General features: G+C 49.0%; 12 protein-coding genes across 12 annotated transcripts; 4 read left to right on the plus strand and 8 right to left on the minus strand.

Annotated features, from left to right (window-relative positions):
• Position 1: 1 nt before the first annotated feature.
• Bathy03g02450 (predicted protein) lies at positions 2-955 on the minus strand (the record flags this gene model as incomplete). The annotated part of the gene is made up of 1 exon (XM_007514313.1): positions 2-955. One exon carries the CDS (start codon positions 953-955, stop codon positions 2-4), a length of 954 nt encoding a protein of 317 aa, XP_007514375.1.
• A 192-nt stretch (positions 956-1,147) lies between these two features.
• Bathy03g02460 (predicted protein) lies at positions 1,148-2,815 on the minus strand (the record flags this gene model as incomplete). Its single annotated transcript, XM_007514331.1, has 1 exon — positions 1,148-2,815. One exon carries the CDS (start codon positions 2,813-2,815, stop codon positions 1,148-1,150), a length of 1,668 nt encoding a protein of 555 aa, XP_007514393.1.
• A 526-nt stretch (positions 2,816-3,341) lies between these two features.
• Positions 3,342-5,377, plus strand: Bathy03g02470 (predicted protein; the record flags this gene model as incomplete). Its single annotated transcript, XM_007513876.1, has 3 exons — positions 3,342-3,493; positions 3,750-3,840; positions 4,154-5,377. The coding sequence occupies 3 exons, from the start codon at positions 3,342-3,344 to the stop codon at positions 5,375-5,377; spliced, it is 1,467 nt and encodes a 488-aa protein (XP_007513938.1).
• Positions 5,378-5,814: 437 nt separating this feature from the next.
• On the minus strand, positions 5,815-5,985 carry Bathy03g02480 (predicted protein; the record flags this gene model as incomplete). The annotated part of the gene is made up of 1 exon (XM_007514144.1): positions 5,815-5,985. One exon carries the CDS (start codon positions 5,983-5,985, stop codon positions 5,815-5,817), a length of 171 nt encoding a protein of 56 aa, XP_007514206.1.
• Positions 5,986-6,212: 227 nt separating this feature from the next.
• Positions 6,213-6,890, plus strand: Bathy03g02490 (the record flags this gene model as incomplete). The annotated part of the gene is made up of 1 exon (XM_007513847.1): positions 6,213-6,890. The coding sequence occupies one exon, from the start codon at positions 6,213-6,215 to the stop codon at positions 6,888-6,890; it is 678 nt and encodes a 225-aa protein (XP_007513909.1).
• A 183-nt stretch (positions 6,891-7,073) lies between these two features.
• On the minus strand, positions 7,074-8,062 carry Bathy03g02500 (ATP synthase subunit O, mitochondrial precursor; the record flags this gene model as incomplete). The annotated part of the gene is made up of 2 exons (XM_007513986.1): positions 7,074-7,631; positions 8,033-8,062. The coding sequence occupies 2 exons, from the start codon at positions 8,060-8,062 to the stop codon at positions 7,074-7,076; spliced, it is 588 nt and encodes a 195-aa protein (XP_007514048.1).
• Positions 8,063-8,522: 460 nt separating this feature from the next.
• On the plus strand, positions 8,523-8,939 carry Bathy03g02510 (unknown protein; the record flags this gene model as incomplete). The annotated part of the gene is made up of 1 exon (XM_007514233.1): positions 8,523-8,939. The coding sequence occupies one exon, from the start codon at positions 8,523-8,525 to the stop codon at positions 8,937-8,939; it is 417 nt and encodes a 138-aa protein (XP_007514295.1).
• A 305-nt stretch (positions 8,940-9,244) lies between these two features.
• Bathy03g02520 (unknown protein) lies at positions 9,245-10,357 on the minus strand (the record flags this gene model as incomplete). The annotated part of the gene is made up of 1 exon (XM_007514339.1): positions 9,245-10,357. One exon carries the CDS (start codon positions 10,355-10,357, stop codon positions 9,245-9,247), a length of 1,113 nt encoding a protein of 370 aa, XP_007514401.1.
• Positions 10,358-10,555: 198 nt separating this feature from the next.
• Positions 10,556-14,080, minus strand: Bathy03g02530 (unknown protein; the record flags this gene model as incomplete). Its single annotated transcript, XM_007513934.1, has 1 exon — positions 10,556-14,080. The coding sequence occupies one exon, from the start codon at positions 14,078-14,080 to the stop codon at positions 10,556-10,558; it is 3,525 nt and encodes a 1,174-aa protein (XP_007513996.1).
• A 353-nt stretch (positions 14,081-14,433) lies between these two features.
• Positions 14,434-15,891, plus strand: Bathy03g02540 (the record flags this gene model as incomplete). The annotated part of the gene is made up of 1 exon (XM_007514109.1): positions 14,434-15,891. One exon carries the CDS (start codon positions 14,434-14,436, stop codon positions 15,889-15,891), a length of 1,458 nt encoding a protein of 485 aa, XP_007514171.1.
• A 141-nt stretch (positions 15,892-16,032) lies between these two features.
• On the minus strand, positions 16,033-17,004 carry Bathy03g02550 (unknown protein; the record flags this gene model as incomplete). The annotated part of the gene is made up of 1 exon (XM_007514402.1): positions 16,033-17,004. One exon carries the CDS (start codon positions 17,002-17,004, stop codon positions 16,033-16,035), a length of 972 nt encoding a protein of 323 aa, XP_007514464.1.
• Positions 17,005-17,362: 358 nt separating this feature from the next.
• On the minus strand, positions 17,363-19,513 carry Bathy03g02560 (predicted protein; the record flags this gene model as incomplete). The annotated part of the gene is made up of 1 exon (XM_007513996.1): positions 17,363-19,513. One exon carries the CDS (start codon positions 19,511-19,513, stop codon positions 17,363-17,365), a length of 2,151 nt encoding a protein of 716 aa, XP_007514058.1.
• Between the last annotated feature and the right edge of the window lie 144 nt (positions 19,514-19,657).

Genomic DNA, 19,657 nt, shown 5'->3' on the forward strand with positions numbered 1-19,657 from the left:
ATCAAAACATTCGCATCACGGAAGACGACGAGGCGAGTGAGCAAGCGCGAATGAAAGGCGGTGGGACGAAACGAGTCCGTCGTAACGCGTGTTTTCTACCGTTTGCTTTTCTACTCATCGCTCTTGCTGCCGTTGTCACCCCTTGTTGTCGTTGTTGTTGCTGTTGTTGTTGTTGTTGTTGTTGTGCCATCGCCGCCACAGCGTTGCTACCGGTACTCTTAATCCCGCACTTCTCAATCGTCACCCTCTGAAACGTATCCCCTTCTTGTCTCGCATCACCTAACTTTTGCAAAGAATACAATAAATCAAATCCACTCACGACTTGCCCGAACGCCACGTGCTTCCCGTCCAATTCTTTATTCTTCGTATCGAACGTAATCATAAAGCGGCTCCCGTTCGCGTCTGGTTCGTCGTCGTTATACATGGTCAACACCCCCGGCCCGTCGTGCTTCAGATCAAAATTCTCATCCTTAAACAATGCATCCTCGTATATCGACTGTCCACCGGCTCGAACTTCCGGCAGCAGCTCCGGATAGTTGAAAAACTCCGGATCGTTGGCGTCCCAGACGACTTCGTCCAAGTCCGAGATGTCCCCACCGACGAGCCAATTTCCAGGATACACTTTGAACTTCGTTCCGGCGTAACACTTATACTCGACTAACTTCAAGAAATTCTCCGCCGTGATTGGACACAGGTCTCGCTTGACTTCAACTTCCACTCGACCTAAGTAATACCCACCCGCGACGATGTCGAAAAACGCGATTGGATTTTCCGCTTTTGCCTCACCGAACGGATTTCGATAATCAGGAAGTGGAGTAATCGCCAACTTTTCCGCGCGTTTCATCCGCGTTTCCCACTTGACCGCGTACACGCCTCCAGGGGCGAGAGGGAGGATGGACGGGATGTCTTTTCCTTTGCTCTCGTCGTCTTGAGGGGTTGGGTTTCTCGCGGACATTTTGTTTGTTCTTCAAACGGGGGTGAATAAAAGGGTGCGCTTCTCAGAAAGAGTGACGACCACGAAAGAGGAAGATCTGGAAAATGCGACGAATTTGTTTTGTTTTTCTCTTTTCTCTTGTCTCCGGGGTCGTCATTTTTATTCGCTTTCAGAAGGTACTCTCAAAGACTGATAATACAACACATACAAGTACTAGGAAAACAAATTCTTACTCTTGTCGCTTGGGATCGCGTGCACGTCTAAAATTTCTCTCGTGGATTGCTTCGCTTTTTCGTTGTCTAAAACGACGAGCGTTTTCATGTCTAACTCAAACGTCAAATACTCCTCGGAGCAGGATTCGACGAGGTCGACTAACTGTTTGAGATTTTTAATCGGTTTGCCGTTGAATTTTTCCACCGCGAGGTTGGAGAAATCCTCGTAGCCGATGTTGATTTCGTGCGCTAAGACTTGCGAGCATATCACGAGTTCTTGGTCTGGTTCGGTCATATCTTTCAAGTACATTCGCGATAAGAGTTGAACGGGAGCGTCGTACTCCCAGTCCTTTCCAAACTCTGACTTCAAATACGGACACGAAACAGTCGTAAATACGAGACCGGCGATGATAAAATATTCCGGCGTTTTACCTTCCATGTGTACTGGAACTAATCGTTTCTTGTTTTCCATCGGGACGGAGAATTTCATCGGTTTACCGTCTCGTAAAATTTCTATTTCTGCGTTTTCGCCGACGAACTTTTTGGACACCAAGTGGGAAAACGAGATACGTTCGCCAGCTCGAAACGGAACAGTACCGTCGCTCGCAACGGCAACGCCGTCAAAATTTTGCAGCACGTCGCCTGTTTTCAGTCCAGATTTTGCAGAATTTGAGATTGGCTCCAATTTTCGTAACAAAACGCCGCTTTCGCCTTCGGGGACTTTCTTCGATCTCTTCAAATCGGCGTTTTCCAATTTTTGAAAGTCGCATCCGAGCGCCGGAAAGCCAGTGTATCTTTTATTCAACTCGTAGTCTCGCACGAAATGCGTAATGACTGGAGTTGGAATAACGTATCCGATATTTTCGGCATCGTCGTGTTTTAAACTCTGAAACGCGACGCCGCACACCATCCCTTTAGAGTTGAACGCCGGTCCTCCGCTGTTGCCGCTGTTAATCGCCGCGTCAATCTGTAGACTCAACAATTCAGTCGCGCCGTGCGCGTATTGAGTCACTTCGACTCTACTCACAACACCACTCGTAACAGATATCGCAACCCCACCAATCGGGTACCCGACCACGGTGACGCTATCTTGCAACTTTGGCAACGCGCCCAACTTCAACGGCGTGATGTTTTCGAAAAACTTTTCGTCTTCCACCGATAACAACGCCAAATCGCACTCCGTTCCAATCGCCAACACTTTAGCTATAAACTTCTTATCCGACCCTCTCTTTTTCAACTTAACTTGCGTCGAATGCTCGACCGAGTGCGCGTTCGTCAATATCCGTTTCCCTTCCACGACGAAACCTGTGCTCGTCGAAGGCATCTGCCTTTTTCTTTGCCACGGCAAAGAATAGTTTGGCTCCGTGTGCACCGCGTAGACTTTCACCACCGCATCGAACGTCTCGTTTCGAGACGCGTCGTTCTCGTCGTCTTCCAGATTTTGTCCTCTTTCCTCGTCTCCGTCGTCCATGAGCATCATCATCGACTCCGGGGAAATCGATGGTTTCACATTTTCCATCATCGCGACGGCGCTGTTGTTTCGTTTGTGTTTCTTGCTCGCACTCAAAGAGAGCGAGTTCGGGGAGACGAGCGGTTGCGGCGACCCGGGGCGCGCGTCGTGGTTCTGCGCGCTTCGTTTCGAAGTGTTGTTTTTCGGTGGTGGTGCCATATTTTCGTACGTGCGCGAGTGTGTGTTCTCTCTTCTGCCCTCCCGCACACAAACGAGTATCTCTTGCGTCCAAGCGAGAGTGTGAGGTACTAAAACTCGTGGTGTGGTACCAAAATGATATTTTCAGAAAAATTCATCCTCCTTGTCCTGTCAACTGCAAACCGTCGTCAATTTGACCCCTCGGGAGAAAGAGCTCGGATGATTGATTTTCGGAAGCAGCAGTTGTTTTTTATGGACCCAAAAGAGAGTGTTTTAATATGGGTTTCTTTTTCCCCAGTTTTTCTATATAGTGCTGTGTGAACGAATCGAAAACAGGACACCTAAAAACGCCGAAGAACGGCCAGAAACGATCGAGTCGTCGCAATCCTTGCACAGACTCGCGATCGAGCGATTTTTTAGACAGAGTTCGAACGCGCGCGCACGCGAAGAGGTCGATTCGAATCTCGGCATTTTCCTCTCGAAAATTCATCTCTCATCGGGTCCCCCGGGGGAAAAGGCGGTTCAAATTGCATTCTGCTAAAACACAATGACGAGCGCGCACGAGGACGAACAACAACCCCCGCAAACCGCCAACGACGCGTTGGTGTACGTGCGAACGGTAAAACTGCGCTTTAACGGCGACCAAGGCCACGTGTACGAGGCTTTTTTGGACGTCATGAGAGACTTTAAGAGCGGCAGGTGCGTGTTTCTATTTCGTTCGTGTTTCAAAGAGATAATAGCCCCCCAAGAGAGAAGAGACATCTCTTGAATCGAGAGGAGACAAGCCCCTCAAATCGTCTTCTTTTTACTGCTTGCTGCTTTTATTTAGAGGCTGCTTTTCTGCATTATTTCTTTAGGCTGGCCCTTGCTCTCTCGTTAGGTTGACTTTTTGGACGACTCACCGAAAAAAAAAACTCTCTCTTTTCCTTTTTGCTTTTAAAAAACAAACGCACAGATACGACACCACGGACGTGGTGAAACGAGTGAAGAAGTTACTCAAAGGCCACGAGGACTTGTTGGACGGGTTTAACTGTTTTTTACCAGATGTGAGCAGCAAAATTTGCGTTTTCTTTATCCTCTCTTCTCTTCTTCTTTTGTGTGTAGACTCTCTCTGTTCTCGAGCGCGTTTTGAAGACGGCGGCGAACTCACCATATCTCTCCTCGCAAACAACTACAGGCGTATAAATACGGACGACACGCGGTTAAATCTGCGCAGGTACGCAGATTCTTTTGTTTTTCTTTGTTTTTTGTGCTCTCTCGCGTGTGTTGCGTGTTCGTCGCATCGTTCGTTCGCGCGTTTGTGTGTGTGTGTATGTGCACACATTTATTAACAAACAAACTCTTTCTAAAACAACACAGATCAAAAAAGAAAAATCGGACTTCAAACGAGAGGACTCGGCGAAAACGCAGCAACAAAACAAACAGCAACATAATAGCGAAATCAAAAAAGAGGAAACGAACCCGAACCAACCGACGATAAACGGAGGATACAACCTTTTGAAGCGAATACGAGAGATTTATAGCAAAGACGAGAGACCGTATAAAGCATTATTGACGATGTTGATTAAGTTTCGGAACCAAGAGACGACGACGGACGAGGTGGTGAAGAATATAGGAGCTTTGTTTTTTGACCATCCAGAGTTGTTTACGGGGCCGGATTCGTTGGAGTTTTTTATTTCAAAGAACACGACGAAGCCGAAAAAGTGTCAGTGGTTCGATTGGGCGCCGAGTAAGCACTTTGCGTACCAATCGCCGGCGTTTAGATTGATCGTGCAGACTTTTTTGTTGTGCGAAATGAGGCACAGGAGGAAGCCGCCAGATTTAAGACAGATTCGATTAGATGGACATCAAATGGATTCCTCGGACGAGGATTACGATTCAGACGAAGAAGAGAGTTCTGACACGGAGGAGGATGAGAAGAAGGAGAAGGAGAGTGGGACGTTACGGGACGATCAGATTCCCGAACGATGGGACGAGGAGAAGAGCGGGCCGAGGATTTTGAGTCGATTTGAAAAGTTGACGTTAGAGCAGAAACCGCAAGACGAGGAGTATTGTTGGTTAGATACGAAAGCAGTGCGAGAGAAGAAAGCGAAGGAGGCGGAGATGAGGAAAGAGAACAAACGAGGTCGTGAAGCCGAGCGCCTTTCCCGAGAGGCTGGTTTACCGGAAGATTCAGATCGAGAACTCTCGCCGCCGCCGCCGGAAGGCAAAGCGAGAAAGTCCAAACGCATCGTCGAGAAAATCCAAAAAGGCATCATCTACGACAAATACAAACACTTGCACTCGCCAATCATGTCCCCGGGAAGACGACGAAACAACGGACGCATGTCCTTATTAGGTGGAGGTGGTGGTATTCACGGGTGTTCGGTACCAAACGACATCGTCCCGAAGAAGAACGTCAAGTTAAACTTGAGCAGAGATTTAGAGACGCAAACGAAAGAGCAAAAAGAACGACCTGGGTTACACTCTTTACCGTTAAGCTGCGTGGAGTTGATTTTAAAGCACTACGCGAAAATCGAAGGCACGGAGGAGCTGACGGCGATACGGAACAAGCTGATTAAGAATCTCGAAAAGAACAAGTAGTAAAAAGCGAAGAAGAGAGAAAGAAACCGCGCGAATAGCACGCGACCGCATAGCAGAGACAGTTTCAACGTTTGAACAACTTTAGCCACTATCTCACACCCGCAAAGAAACGAACGAACGCATTATAGAACGCAGAGAACAAACAAGAAAGAACGAAATCGCGAGGCAACACAGATAGATCCTCTCTGTTTTCTATTTTCTTTAGTCTTTCTTTCTTTCGCTATTACTAATTTACATCGTATGAAACGAGGGCTATAATAGACGGATCTCTCTCTCTCTCTCTCTCTCTCACGAATACGCGCTACTCTCGCGCAACACTTTTATAACTCACTTCTCTCTTTCCTCCTCCTCACTTTTATCCATCTCGGCCACTAAACGTCGTCATCATCGTTTCGTCTCTCTCTCTCTCTCTCTCTCTCTCTTTATACGCGTACGCATTAATGCCCCCCAGGATTGAGAAACTTGCTCGCTTTTTTATCCTCGCTCGTAATCGTCGTCGTCGAATACGTGACCGCTGCACCGACGAAGGCGAAACCGGCTAAAAACGGCCACATTTTCTTCCCTTCGCGAGCGGCGGTGCGCAAGAATGATTCGGACGCGTACGGCATGTTGTTGATCTTTTGTGTTTATTTCTTTATTCGTGTCTCGTTAATGTGGCGGTTTGTGATCGTTTTTTCTTAAAAAAGACTTGAGTTTTTGTCAAATTTTTGAGTTTTTGCTTGAGTTTTTGGGCTGTTTTTGGGAGGTTTTTTAGAGGGAGAAATGAGACAAAAAGCGACACAAAAGCGACGAACACAAAACCGGTACATAGAGCGCTTTTCTTCGGGTCGTGGAAATGAGTGTCGAGAGCGCGGCAGGAACAAAGTTTCGGGAGTATTCGCACCTGATAAAAGTCCTCCTCGTCGGTGACTCCGGGGTCGGGAAAAGCTCGTTACTTTCGAGATTCATCGACCCGGACACAGATTTAGAGGACATAAGTACGACGATTGGCGTTGATTTTAAACTGAAGTACGTGAAGTTGAAACAGACGAACGAGACGGTGAAACTGACCGTGTGGGATACGGCGGGACAAGAACGGTTTCGGACCTTGACGTCGAGTTATTATCGAGGCGCGCAAGGCATCGTATTCGTGTACGATATTTCGTCAAAGGAGAGCTTTGAGAGCGTGGAAAACGTCTGGCAGAAAGAGGTGGACATGTACTCGACGATTCCAGATGCGATTAAAATCGTCGTCGGGAACAAAGTAGATAAGGAAAACGAGCGGAAAGTGAAGAAAGAAGACGCGATCGCGTTCGCGCGGCGCAACGGGTGTTTGTTTTTAGAGTGTTCGGCAAAGACGAGAGTGAGCGTGAAGGAGATATTCGATGAGCTGTTACAAGCGATCGTGGAGACGCCGAGTTTGTTGAAAGACGGACCGAGCGGGAATAGTAAAGGAGCTAGAGGAGGAGTTGGTGTGAATTTAAGTGAAGCGAGAGGGGATGGGAACATTGTGACCAGGAATTGTTGCTCTTAGTGTAGATGATGACGATGAGATGTGCGCGAGAAGAAAAACAATGATAGACGCGGCGTCGCGCCGCGTAGGAGAGCGTGTAGTGTGTAACGATAATAATAATAATAATAATTCTACTATATACTTTTGTTGTGTTATTACAGATTATATAAGTGTGCTTATGTTTGTTTGTTCTGTCCGGTTCAGTTAGACCGGATTGGCAATCAAATGTTCAACCTTTTTAATCTTCGAGAGCAAACTCAAGTCTAAATACTTCTCCCCGATGCCAACCGTCATCCCGCCCACAATTCTCGGATCTACTTTTGTACTCACAATCACCTTCGAGTTCGCTGGCACGTGTCCCTTCAACGCATCCGTCACATCCGCTAACATCGCCGCATCCAACGGTTCTGCCGTTGTCACCACGCACTTCACTTCCCCTCTCGACGCCATGCACAACTCCTCGAAGCACTCTGCAATTTTCTCTAATTCACTCAATCGACCGTTTTCGCCAACAACCTTGATAAAATTCGAGGTCGTCTCTGAAAACTTTCCACCTTTGCAAAACTCGTCTAATCCAGCCAACTTTTTCTTTCTCGCCATCGTCGGATCTTCCATGAACTCTTTGAACTTTTTGTCCGAGTTGGCGAGGGAGACGATTTGCTTGATTTCAGTTTCCACCGCCGCTAAGGCGGATTTCTTCGCCGAGGCGGTGTACAACGCGGAGGCGTATCGAGCGGCGGTACCGAACAATTTCAGTGGAGGCTGTGGTTCGTTGATCAAAAAAGGAATTATTTCGTATCGTCAGTTCATGCGCTCGCGAAGAAAAGTCAAATAAACTCATTTCTCCTTCTCTCTCTCTCTTTGCTTTTCAAGGAGAGGGAGAAAAAAGAGCGTAAAATAAAAAATGCCAATCGAAACCACCGCTCGATCAAACGTCGCGATCGTACAATTACAAATCAAACGTCGTAAACGCGTACCTGGTACTTAGCATCATCCGCGGTCGACGCGGCGGCAAAGTTTCTCTGCAAAAATAAAGAGTATTTCGGGTCAGTTTTCCATTCATTTTTGAGTGATGCTTTCAAATTCGCGCTGCCTTTTTAGAGCGAGAAAAAAAAACGATGAATGTAAAAATAGAGAGATGCATGCGAACGTAAAACCCTCACCATGGACCCGTTCGCGAGTGCGTTGCGCATTTGCGCGTGTCTAGAGACCGAAGTTTGTGCGATTTTTCGTAACATGGTGTGGTGTGTGTGCGCCTTTACGAGATTACGATTGCTTTTTTTTATGATGATTTTTCATCCTCCTTTCGCAGAAGACAAGAAAGAGCGAAAAAGCTGCGCTCTCTCGTTTTCTGCAACCAAAAGTGCTCATAAATTAACAAAAAAAATGCTTGGATTTATCACGAACAGACTTCTGAACGCGCTGAATTGCACGTACGCGCCGTACGCGTCGTGCAAAGCGTTGATGTCCGTCACTCCCGACGATGACGTGAAATGGTGAAATTTCCTTCTTTCTCTTTTTATTAGTATTGTTGTTATAAACAAACACCAATTTAAAATTGGCGGGGGAACACAATTTCCAATTTCGCGAATATTCTAACTACTAACGATGTTCTTCTTCGAAATATGATGCGCGCACGAATAACACAGGTTGATGTATTGGGTCATCCACGCGATTATCACCGCGTACGAGAGCTACGTGCCAATCAATCCGATTCCTTTATGGGCAGAAGTGAAAGCAGCGCTGTATTTTTCCTTACTTTTCGATGGGCCTATTCAGACGACAATGGTGTTTAATAAAGTTGTCAAGCCATATTTTTTGAGATACGAGAAAGTGCTCGATAAACATCTGGCGAACTTACCGGAAGACGCGAAGAAGTACATGCAAAACGTGAAGGATTCCGATGCGGTGAAGAACGTGATGACGATGACGAAAGATCAGGCGGATAAGTTGATTGCCGAGCACGGTCCGGAAGTTATGGATAAAATGATGACTATCGCTCGGATGCAAGCCGACGGTTCGCTCGAGAAGAAGGTGAAAGAGACGCTCGGAGGGACGAAGAAGGAGTAATGCGTGTGCATGAAGTCGTAAGTGTTTTCAATGAGTTTTACAAATAATAAATAAGGTTATATAATCTTCTTCTTCTTCTTCTTCTTCCTCCTCCTCTCGTGTGTTCGAGATATGTATTTATTCCTCTTTCCGTCTTCGTTACATTTTACAGTTTGTAGTACAAACGGCTTTTCAGCCGGTAATGTTTTTTTATACACGTCTTTCCTCGTGTCTGCCTGCGCGTGCGTTCTCTCTTCTCTTCTTTTCTCGTAATACATATCGACATCCTTCTTCGTTCCAAATCAATCAATCAAATAATAAATAGTTTAATTCATGTTCGCGATGTCTCTCAACAACGGCAAACTGAACGCCTGTAAGTGCGGGCACACGGCGTTTGCCGAGGGATACGGCATACCGTTCCATCTTCCGATGTATTTCTCCTCTCTCCACGGTCGATGAATGCCAATTTTCTTGTAGTATTGAACCAGCGAATCCAAACACTCCTCCCCGTTTGTTCCATCTGGAACGATCATCTCGTCGTTGCAAAAATCTCTCACTAAATACAACGGATCCATGACCAACAACGAACGATTGTCGTTCACCATGTAATCAGCCATGTCGATCATCTTCAAAGGAATCCCGAGACCGAAAAATCTCGAGTCCAAAATCGTCATTTTCTTGACGAACAAACACGCGCCCGTCGTCCACTCGTCATTCTCTCGTTGTAAATCGCTCAAAAACGACACCATTTGCGACGTCGCGTCCATGGATAAATTCAACAACTCGCCGGGCGAGATATCGCCGTACCTGCCTCGCGAGCTGTCGTGTTTACGAAGCTTCGTGCACTCCATGACGGCCGCCACGGAGGTCTGGCCGCCGCCGGACTCTTCCACGAACGATAACGTTCCCACCCACTCCGTTACGGTGATTCCTATTTCCGCGCTCGCGTTCTCAGTCGACCATTCTTCCGCCGCCGACGAAGAGGAAAATCCCGTCGAGAAGCCGTTTTCGCACTTAAACTCTAATTCCATTCGTCCTTCCTCCGGGGAAAAAAGTTCGCCTTTCACCAGATACGGTTCCACCGCGAAGGGCGGTGGAGGAGGAGGAGGAGGAGGAGGAGGAGGGGGAGGAGAAGGCGCGCCGACACCACCGGGGACGACACCGCGCGCTTGCGGCTGAGTCCCGGTTAGAGTCATCGGACTTCGACGCGAAAGAAAAGGGACGAGCACCGGCAATCCCGTCTCTGGATCAAAGTCCTCCCGTCTGGTGCTCGTTCCGCGCGTCGTGCGCGTTTCCCTTTCCCCAGATACTGTTGGGAATGCACTTTGGGGATGATGGAAATATCTCGCGCGTTCCGACCACGCCTTGTGTAAATTATTCGCGATTTCCAAGTAGCACCCGTCGCCGAACGTATCCTTGTGCTCGTCGATTAACGCCATGGTCCGTTTCAGCGGGTCTTCGTTTTCGTTCGACGCGCCCGACATGATGAAATGAATGGAGAGAAAGAGCCGCCTTTTTTTTCTGACACAAAAAATTAATTTTTGGATAAAAGATATTTTCTCTCACAATTTTAAGCTCCTAATAAGTGATGGCTCTCGCCGTACTCTTGGTCCACAGTTTTCACGTCGCAGTCTGTGTTAATAATCGGCGCTTTCCGCTCCTTGTTGCTCTAAAGACTCTCGTTGTTGTTGTAGTTCTTTCCAAGCCTGTATCGGGTCGGCTTCGTTTTCTTTTTCTTCTTCTCCTCTCTCTGCGATTATTTCTTCGGCTTTGGCTTCGATGACTTCTTCCGCTTCTTCTTCTTCTTCTTTCACGCTTTCAGATTCGCTGGTGGCTTCATCCAGAGGCGGTTCTTCTTCCTCTGCTATTACTGCTGCTGCGACCGGTTCCGCGCTCCTCGGGACACTCTTTTCTTCCTCTCCTACTTTCTTTTCTTCTTGTTCTGCTACTCCTACTTCTTCTTCTTCTTCTGTTTTTTCTCCTTCATTTATTTGCATCGCATTCGTATGGGTCCCTGATCTTGCGTGCTTGCCGGAGGTAAAATCGCTGGTGGTTGGAATCAAATTTTCCTTCTCTTCCTCGACCAGTTCTTCTACTTTGTTTTGTCCAACTGCGCCCGCGACGCCTCCTCTTTTCGAGGACGCGCGCGCCTCTGATTTTTCTGAAGACTTGAACATCTCCGCGAACTTCGCGTCGTCCGCGATGCCAAAAATAGCTTCGCCAGCCATTTGGCACGCGGAACCTTCACTATCCATATCATCTCTGGTCAACCCGCACGCTTCACAAATCGGTAAGTGTTTGTTCGACCACGGCTTGTAGGCGCCTTGTAAACTAAAGCCGTTGTCTTCTAAATTTTGCGGAACGCCACCGTGTCCGAACCCTCTTTGAGCGACCATATCGAACGTCGATGCCGTCACTTGGATGTTGTGGTCGGTTAAACCAAGGATGTACGCGTCGACGAAGGACATTACGAAGGGATCTTTGCTATTGATGTTAACATCCGCAGGCTCAATCGGAGGAGCTCCTTCTTCGTCACTGCCGTAATCGTCGTCGTAATCGTCGCTCAAGACGTCGTCGTTAAATTCTGGGTCAATATGTTCGTTTGCACCGTGCGCTGCGTGATGAAATTCGCACGTGCCAATGCATCCGACGACGATATCTTTCAAATCGGTCAACTCGGAGGTTAATTTTTTCAAATACGGTGAATCGGTTGAGACATACAAACCAAATTTCCCTTTACCTTCCGTGGCGCGATCTGTCGCCGCTTTTTGCGCGGCTCTTCCGATGCACGTAAAGTACGGGGATAAGCCGGCATCATTTGGTTCACCTAGCGTGAAATAATCACCGCCGTTGATTTTCGGACACGACTCAGATATAATGGTATCCTTATTCGTCCTCGTGAATCCACCTTTTTTAATCAACGCGTTGAAAGCGTCGAATCGTTTTTCCGCCGATCCGGTCTTCAATTCTCCGATACTCGTGCCTGCGTTTTGTAACAATGCGTCGACGCTGGCAACCTTTTCCTCGAACGTGCCTCGGCCATCGTGTTGGTCCAGTGTCGAAGGCGTATTTTCATTCGACCAATCGCCAGTACGAATGTGGACTGCGCCGACGGCATCAAATTCTTCGAATTTGTTAATGTACGGCATTAAAACGCTCGCGAGTCGATCTGTTGGTCTCGAAGTTAGATGCCACAAACATCCTCGTATTTTTTGGTGCGCGAACTTGTTTTCATACGTCGCGTAGTTCGCTGAGTTGAAAAATTCTTTCGTGCCTTCCTGCGGTTCATTGAATAACGAAACTTCGAGCTTCTTCGCTAAACGAATATAGCCTAATCCAATCACCGCTTGAGCGACGTCCGCGCAAAACTCAGTACCAGCTCCCGAACTTTCACCGCCACCTTCCGTGGCGCATGACTGCGTTGACCCAGGAATCAATCCATGATCCTGTCCGGATGTGTGTAATTTGATTTCAATCCAAGGATGCGCGTTCATGAGCATATTTTCTAGCATCCCGAACGTTTCGTTCGTAGATTTCGAGAAATCATCCGGGGAGATGACTTGTTTCGGGCCGCGACCGATAGATTCAAAGATTCGCTTACGCGTTTTCGTGTCCAGGTTCCAGGATTTACCGTTGGGAAGTTGAAAGTACAAACCCATGTTCGCTCTGTCTTGACACGTCAACGCTCTCGTTTCTTCTTTGCACTGCGATTTATGATTGACTTCTTCGTTCAGGAAGCTCCAATCTTCGTGCTCGCCTTCGTGCTCCATGTCTCGAAGCTTGCGATCCTCCGCTTCCTCTTTATCGGCTTGTGCACGATCGGCTAATTCTTGCTTCAATCTATTCTCGCGCTCTAACTTAGCTTGTTCGGGATCGCCTTCATCCGCCGGCGTTTCGTTGTTGTCATTGTTATTCCCGCCATCTTCACTGGCATCATCACCATTTGCGGCGGGAGCATCGCCACCCTCTCCTGGCACGACAGAGCTGCCGACATCATCTATTGGTGATAATTCTTCTTCGTTACCGTCAACGACGCGATGATCAATTGGGGGCATCGCGAGATCCGCGCCAGCCATGCCAGAAGTACGTCCCGCCAAATCGCGTTCGCGGTCCTCCAAATCTTGCATAACCTGTGGCCTAGGACCTAGCGGCCGTCGTAGTTCTTTCAACCGCTTCTCTGCCAATTCGTGGCGATCGTTTTCGTAAGTATGAATTCTGTTGCGCTGAGATTGCGACAACTCTGCTTCGCTCGAGGCAGACCCAGATCCATCCAACGCGGTGCCTTCCATCGATTGATCCAACGCCTTCTCTTCCTCTACCAGAGATTGTCGTTCTTTCTCGCGGCGCATCTGCATCTCCTCTGGCGTTTCTTCTCGAGAGTCGTTATCCATGACTGTACTTTCCTGTCTTCTCTCCTCTGCGAGTCGCGCTCGTTCTCTGTTTGCCTCCATTTGCTCACCTCGTATCATCTCCTCTCTTTCTCTCTCAAACATCTCCTCTTGACGTCTTTGCGCTCCCTCGTTATCGTTCAACAACGACGTCACCGCCTCTCGCTGCAAAAGCTTTCTCGACGACGAAGATAACCGTCGACTGTTACTCCTTCTTCTTAACTTTTCCATCGTCTCGCTTTCATCTTGACCTTTGCTCGCTGCCATGACGTTCTCTTCCTCTTTATTCCTCTTCCTCATGTCTCTTTTCACCTCTCTCCTGGCTTTAGAATCAAACGCCCTTTCCTGGACGAATCGCCCGTGCTCCTCGTCGCCGCAATCCGTAAACCGAACGTACACCGCTCTCTCCGAGGCCATCCCCCAGGCGAACCAGGCTAAAAAATCGCCGAGATAGTTCCCAATCCCGTTCGCGCGTTCCGAGCACGACGCGTCAATCGTCAGCACCCGTTCGTTCGTCTCGTACAACTTCAACCATCGGTCTTGGTGCGCGCCGAAAATCGCGTCGCAGTGCTCGGAGAATCGCTCTAAATCGCGCTCGATCGTCTTCTTTCCCCAGAAATCATCATGACCTTCTCCTCCGTTGTTCGCATGCTCATCGTGCACATCAGCAGCAGCAACACCAACACCGGTACGAATCACCGCCTCCAAAGAGAGGAATACCAAAACCACCAAAAACAGAACAGAGCGCACCACGCGAGAAGCGCTTCTCATCATCTTCGAAACCGCGCGCGTCCTCGCGTCCTCTTCTTCTTCTTCTTCTTTGTTCTCTTTTCTTTGTTCTCTTTTTGTTGTGTTGCGGGGAAACGTTTTGGTGTGAAACCTCAGAATATCTGTTTACGGATACGCTTTACGTACTTTACTAATAAACGAGGAATAAAATCGAAAGAGGAGAGACAGACAGAGCGCGGAGGTGAGAGAGACGGACGTTTTCTGTCTCGTCTTTCTTTTTGAACAGAGAGACGACGCGTTGGACGACGCGAAGCTTTTCTATTTATTCGTCGCGTAGTAGTACGGAAATGACTGATGATGACGGCGACAAAAAGCGAAGCAAAAAAGCGGATGTGAAGATGGATGATGACGACGACGGCGGCGGGTCTCCCACCATCCCCACGGAGATGAAACACTTAGCTCGTCTCACGTGGCCTATCGTTCTCCAAATGGGGTCGCAACAAATCATGCTCGCGTGCGATTTGATTTACGTCGGGAGGTTAGGGAGATTTGAAATGCAAGTCGGTTCGTTGTTCACGGTCTTGTTTCTTTTGTGCTGGTATTTCTTGGCGGGGTTAACGTCGGCGATGGACACGCTGGCGAGTCAAGCGCACGGCGCGAACGACGCGAGAGCGGTGAAAAGTTGGACGCTTCTTGTTTTGTTAGTGAACACGTTGGCGTGTTTCCCAGCCGCGGCGTTTTTGTTCAGCGCGGAAGCGATCGTTGGGGACGCGTTGAAACGCCCGGACGCGGTGGCGAGAGAAGTCGGGAGAGCGTGCGTTATTTTATTCCCGGGGTTATGGTTTATGTCCTGGAGTTTGGTGTATCAAAAGTATTTGCAAATGCAGGGTAGGGTGAATCCGGTTGGAATAACGAGCTTTATGACTTTAATGTTGAACGTTGGATTAAATCAATTGTTTATACACACTTTGGATTTTGGTTTAAGAGGCGCGCCCATCGCGACGACGATTTCAAGGTTGGCGAATCTGATATTTCTAGGGATGTACAGCGCGTCGAGAAGTTTAGCGTACGAAACGAGAGAAGATAGGAAAAAGGAGTGGGAAGAGTGGATACAGGCGAAGAAAAATATCACCAAGAAGATGTTTCAACGCGCGACGAGTTTGTGTTTTCACGGTGGTTTGATGCTCGCCTCGGAAGCCTGGGCTTTTGAGGTGACGGTAATCACGGCGAGTATACTAGGAGAGGTGGAGCTGGACGCGCACAATGCGTTATTATCTGTGTGTGGGTTAACGTTTATGACTGGTCCGATGGCTTTCGGTATCGCCGCGAGCATCCGAGTGGGGAATTTGTTAGGTATGGGGAAATATCGCATCGCTAAAACGGCTGCGAGTTTATACATCTTTGTCGGTTTGACGTGGATGACGATATGTTCGGTGCTGATTGCTATTTACGCACGACATATTGGCAACGCGTATACGGATGGAGATAAAGATATCGCCGATTTAGTGGTTGTTTTATCGCCACTCGCTGCAACCTTTCAAGTGTTTGACGCATTGCTTGGGATTTGTAATGGCGTCTTGAGGGCGTGCGGGAGGCAGAGAATTTTGGCGATAACAAACATGGTTGCGTTGTGGGCGGTTGGCGTGACCTTGGGCACGTCGCTCGCGTTTGCAACTTCCTTGCGCGCGAAAGGTATTTGGATCGGTTTAATGGGTGGTGTGATTGCCAGTGGGTCGACGCTGGCAGTGATGGTATCGCGGGTGAATTGGCGGAACGAAGCCGAGTTGGCGAAACAATCCGCGGTAAACGTGCACAATATCGATGACGAACAGGAAGAGAAAGTAGCGGCGGTTTGAGATCAAAGAAACCGCATGAAATAGTGGTACCCATGCTTTATAGATTCGTAGGCATTTCGTTTTTATGACAATGATGACGACGTTACTAAGTATTTATTGCTTACTATAGCAGCGGAGCATAAACACACACTCAATCACAATTTAAGCGCGCGATTTTTGTTGTCCTTTACCCATGGTCTTCACCAAGAACGCGACCGCGCCGGCCCCGATCCCAATCGCCGCAATTTTGTTCTCCTTCAAATTCGCCAAAGTATTCTCCAAAAACGATTTCTCGCCGCCACTCTTATCTCCACTCGTCTTGTCTTGTTTCTTTGCCGCTTCCTCGCGTTCACGAACGATTTCCGCAATCAACGGATTTTTATCCAACTTCTCCTTGGCCGGCGTGAACGTTCTCTCGATGAACGACTTTCTCTCGATTTGCGCCTTTCTCTGCGGCGTCGGAACTTTCGGTTGTGGCTGATATTGTTGTTGTTGCTGCTGCTGAGCATATTGCGGCTGCGACTGTCTGCTCAACGGCGACGGTTGTCTCGTCGCGGCCGCAGGCGGCGTCGGCGCCTTCTTCGCGTCCGGAATCCTCGCCGGCGACGTCGCCTCCGCGATCACTCTCTCCGTCTTCCCCGGACTGGCTTCCGTCATATTCTTCGGCGACAATGACGACGACTCTATCGCGACAGATTGTGGTGTCATCGACAATCGCTTCCCTCCCGGAGACGGCGACGCCGCGCTCTTCTTTTCTCCTCCTCCTCGTTTAAACATATCTGAATCCACTTGATCCGCCCACGCGCTCCCGGGTTCGTACGGCGCTTTCCACACGTACTCCGGCGTCTTTTCCACGTCTTTGCCGTTACTCTTCGTCGGCGTCGGGAAAGATTGGAGTTTTTCCAGGGACGCCGCTTGTTCCGGCGACGGTAATCGAATCGGTTTCGACGGCGAAGGGGGAACCCCCGGGCCCGATTTTGGCGTCATCTTGTTCGAATCATTCAAAGGCTTGGGAAGAGTCGTCGTCGTGCCAGTGGCACCACCAGTCGTCGTCGTCGTCGTCGTCGTCGGAGCGGCATTGCCGACTGCCTTTTGCGCCCGCTTCTTCGCTTTCTTCTTGTTCCCTTTGGCCATGTTTATTACGTAATAAAAAAGTATCTAAAAGTGTTCGTAACAATGACGACGGTTTTTGAATTTTGGAGCTGCTTTGCTGAAAAAAAGATCGATCACAAATCCAAGGAGAAAGCACCAACAACATTTTTTTGCTCGTACTAGGGGTACTCTGTACAACATTTTAATAGTACAACCACGCGGAGAAGAGATAGCGGAACGTACAGAGGAAGAGACAGAGATAGAAGACGAGGGTATTCTAGATCTCGATCTCGTTCGCCTCCTTCGGCGTCTCGTTCTAGATCTCGGTCTCGCTCTCGCTCGAGAGAGCGGTACGGCCGAAGAGGTTTCGTGGTGAATTCGTTTCTTGTTCTCGTTCTTGTTATCTTTGCTGCTGCTTTGCGAGCGCGTCTTTCTCTTGCTGATTACTCCCGCCGACGCTCACGCCCCACACGCCGAAAGATTTTTGCTGCGAAGGCGTGAGTCGACCACCGCCACCGTCTTCTCCGGCATCGGATACCATGACGTTGTCTTCCGCGCACTGCATTTGGGGCGTCCAATCGGCCATCCTGTCGCGCTCGTAGAACCGGGAGGTGTGGACGCCGACGTTGGCGTCTTCGGCTTCGTCTTCGGGTTTGCGTTCGGCTTCGCCGGTGTATTCTTTGGCGGCGAGACCGCGGAAGATGGAGGGGAACATGGCGGTGAGCGAGCGGTCGGGCGTGTCGGTGCTGTCTCCAGCGCCTAAAAACCGCTGGTTGAAGAGGTCTCTGTTACTGTAGGAGCGGTTGAACCGTTTTTGTTTCTCCCGCGTGCCGAATTCGATTTCGTCTTCGAAGAGTTTTTTGAAGATTTCCGACCAGTCGCCGTTATTTTCCGTATCCGCTTGGAAAGAGGCAGTTTCAAAGGCACGCTCGAGCGCGGCGAGGGCATCGCCCGGGTGACGAAGATCACAAAAACGTTTGCTTTTGTTTTGTGAGCGCGAGCGAGGGGAGATTTCCGGAATAGCTTCCGAGATTGGCGTGAACACGAGCTCCTGTTGTTGCCGTTGCTGATTCTCCGGAGGGCCGTCGCCGAGGGTAATTTTCGAGACGTTTTCAGTGGCCAACTGATGTCGCCTCCTCCTCTGTTGTTCCAGCAACATGGCTTGGTTTTCGTGCGGCGCACCACCAGTTTCAAACGCTTTTTGAAAGTACGCGTGGTGCGCAATCTCCTCACACGTCGGTCGGCGTCTCGGGTCGAACGCGAGCATGCGCGTGAGTAAATCGAGCGCGTCTGCATCTACGCCGGAAAATATTTGGTGCAACATCCCGGCCCGTCCGGTCATTTTTGACAAGTATCGACGCCATTTCTCCGCGGGTAAACTTTCAATATCAAACCAACCAGGCGTGCCAATCGTATCGAAATACTTGTCCAACTGCATGGAACGTCGACTGTCGTCGCTTTCAATCTGTTCGTACGTTTTAGGGGTTTGGAACACCACGAACTCGTCGTCGAATTGAAAGAGCGGTTGCACTTGCAACTTTTTGTTCAAAGCGCCCGCGGAGTGCATTTCGCGTCGCAGAAGCTCCGCAAATATGCACCCTAACGACCAAATATCCACGGCAGCGGTATACGCTCCAACGCCTGAATTCATCACAACCTCTGGCGCGCGATAACATGGCGTCGCAACGACGCCTGTTAAATTCGAACTCCCAAACGTGCCGCTTTTCTTCATTCTCTTCGACGGCGAAGAGGATGCAATCTTCCTCCGCCTTTCTGTTGTTTCTTGGTCTTGCATCATATCTTCATCTTCTTCTTCTCTTTTTTCTTCTTCTTCTTCTTCTTCTTCTTCTGACGTCCATCCTCCGTTTCTCTCCCCTCCTCTGTCTTCTTCGCTGTCTCTCCACCCGCCTCTCGGCGGCGCGCCTCTCGCGCTCCCGAAATCGCAAATCTTAATCACTCTCCCGCCCTCACCAATCGCTCGTAAACTCCCCAATAACGCGTTCGCGCTCTTCAAATCCCTGTGCCAAATCCTATTCTCGTGCAAATACCCGCACGCGCTCACCAACTGTTTCATCAGCGACCTTACCTCCTCGCCGTCCATCTGCCCGCGCAAGTTATACAAGTCTCCGCCTTCCGCTAACTCGAACGATAAGTACACGTCCAAACTCGTCGCCACGAACTTCCCGCCTATAAATTTCCTCGCACCCGTCGTCGCCGGTTTCACGAACACGTCCAAAAGTTCCGCCACGTTCGGGTGCGACACTCTATTCAAGGCGACTATTTCCCTCAGAGTCCTCTTCGCGTTTTGTTTCGAATACAACGCGTTTCCGATGCGCTTCAACGCGACGAAGACTTTGTGCTCGTTATCGTACGCTTTCACCACGGTACCGTACGAACCCGAGCCGAGTAACGCGATTAAATGGTACCGCTCGCAGTCCACGTTCCAGAGTTCCGAGAAGACTCGATAGGACGAGAGGTCGTTGGAAAGGACGATGTTCTTCGGGTCCTGGATTTCCTGTCGTCGTTTTGCTTCGTTTTCTTCTTCCTCCATTTTTGTTCTTCGATTTTTCTCTGTTGTCTCTCGAGATGTATAAAAGAGAGAGAGAGAGAGAGTACTCGCGCGCGGTTCTCTCTTCTTTTCTTCAAACTCTCTCTCTCTTTTCAACAAAGCGCAATGTAAAGTCTCTCTTTCTTT

This window comes from Bathycoccus prasinos (assembly GCF_002220235.1).
Source record: "Bathycoccus prasinos genomic : Chromosome_3".
Lineage (NCBI taxonomy): Eukaryota > Viridiplantae > Chlorophyta > Mamiellophyceae > Mamiellales > Bathycoccaceae > Bathycoccus > Bathycoccus prasinos.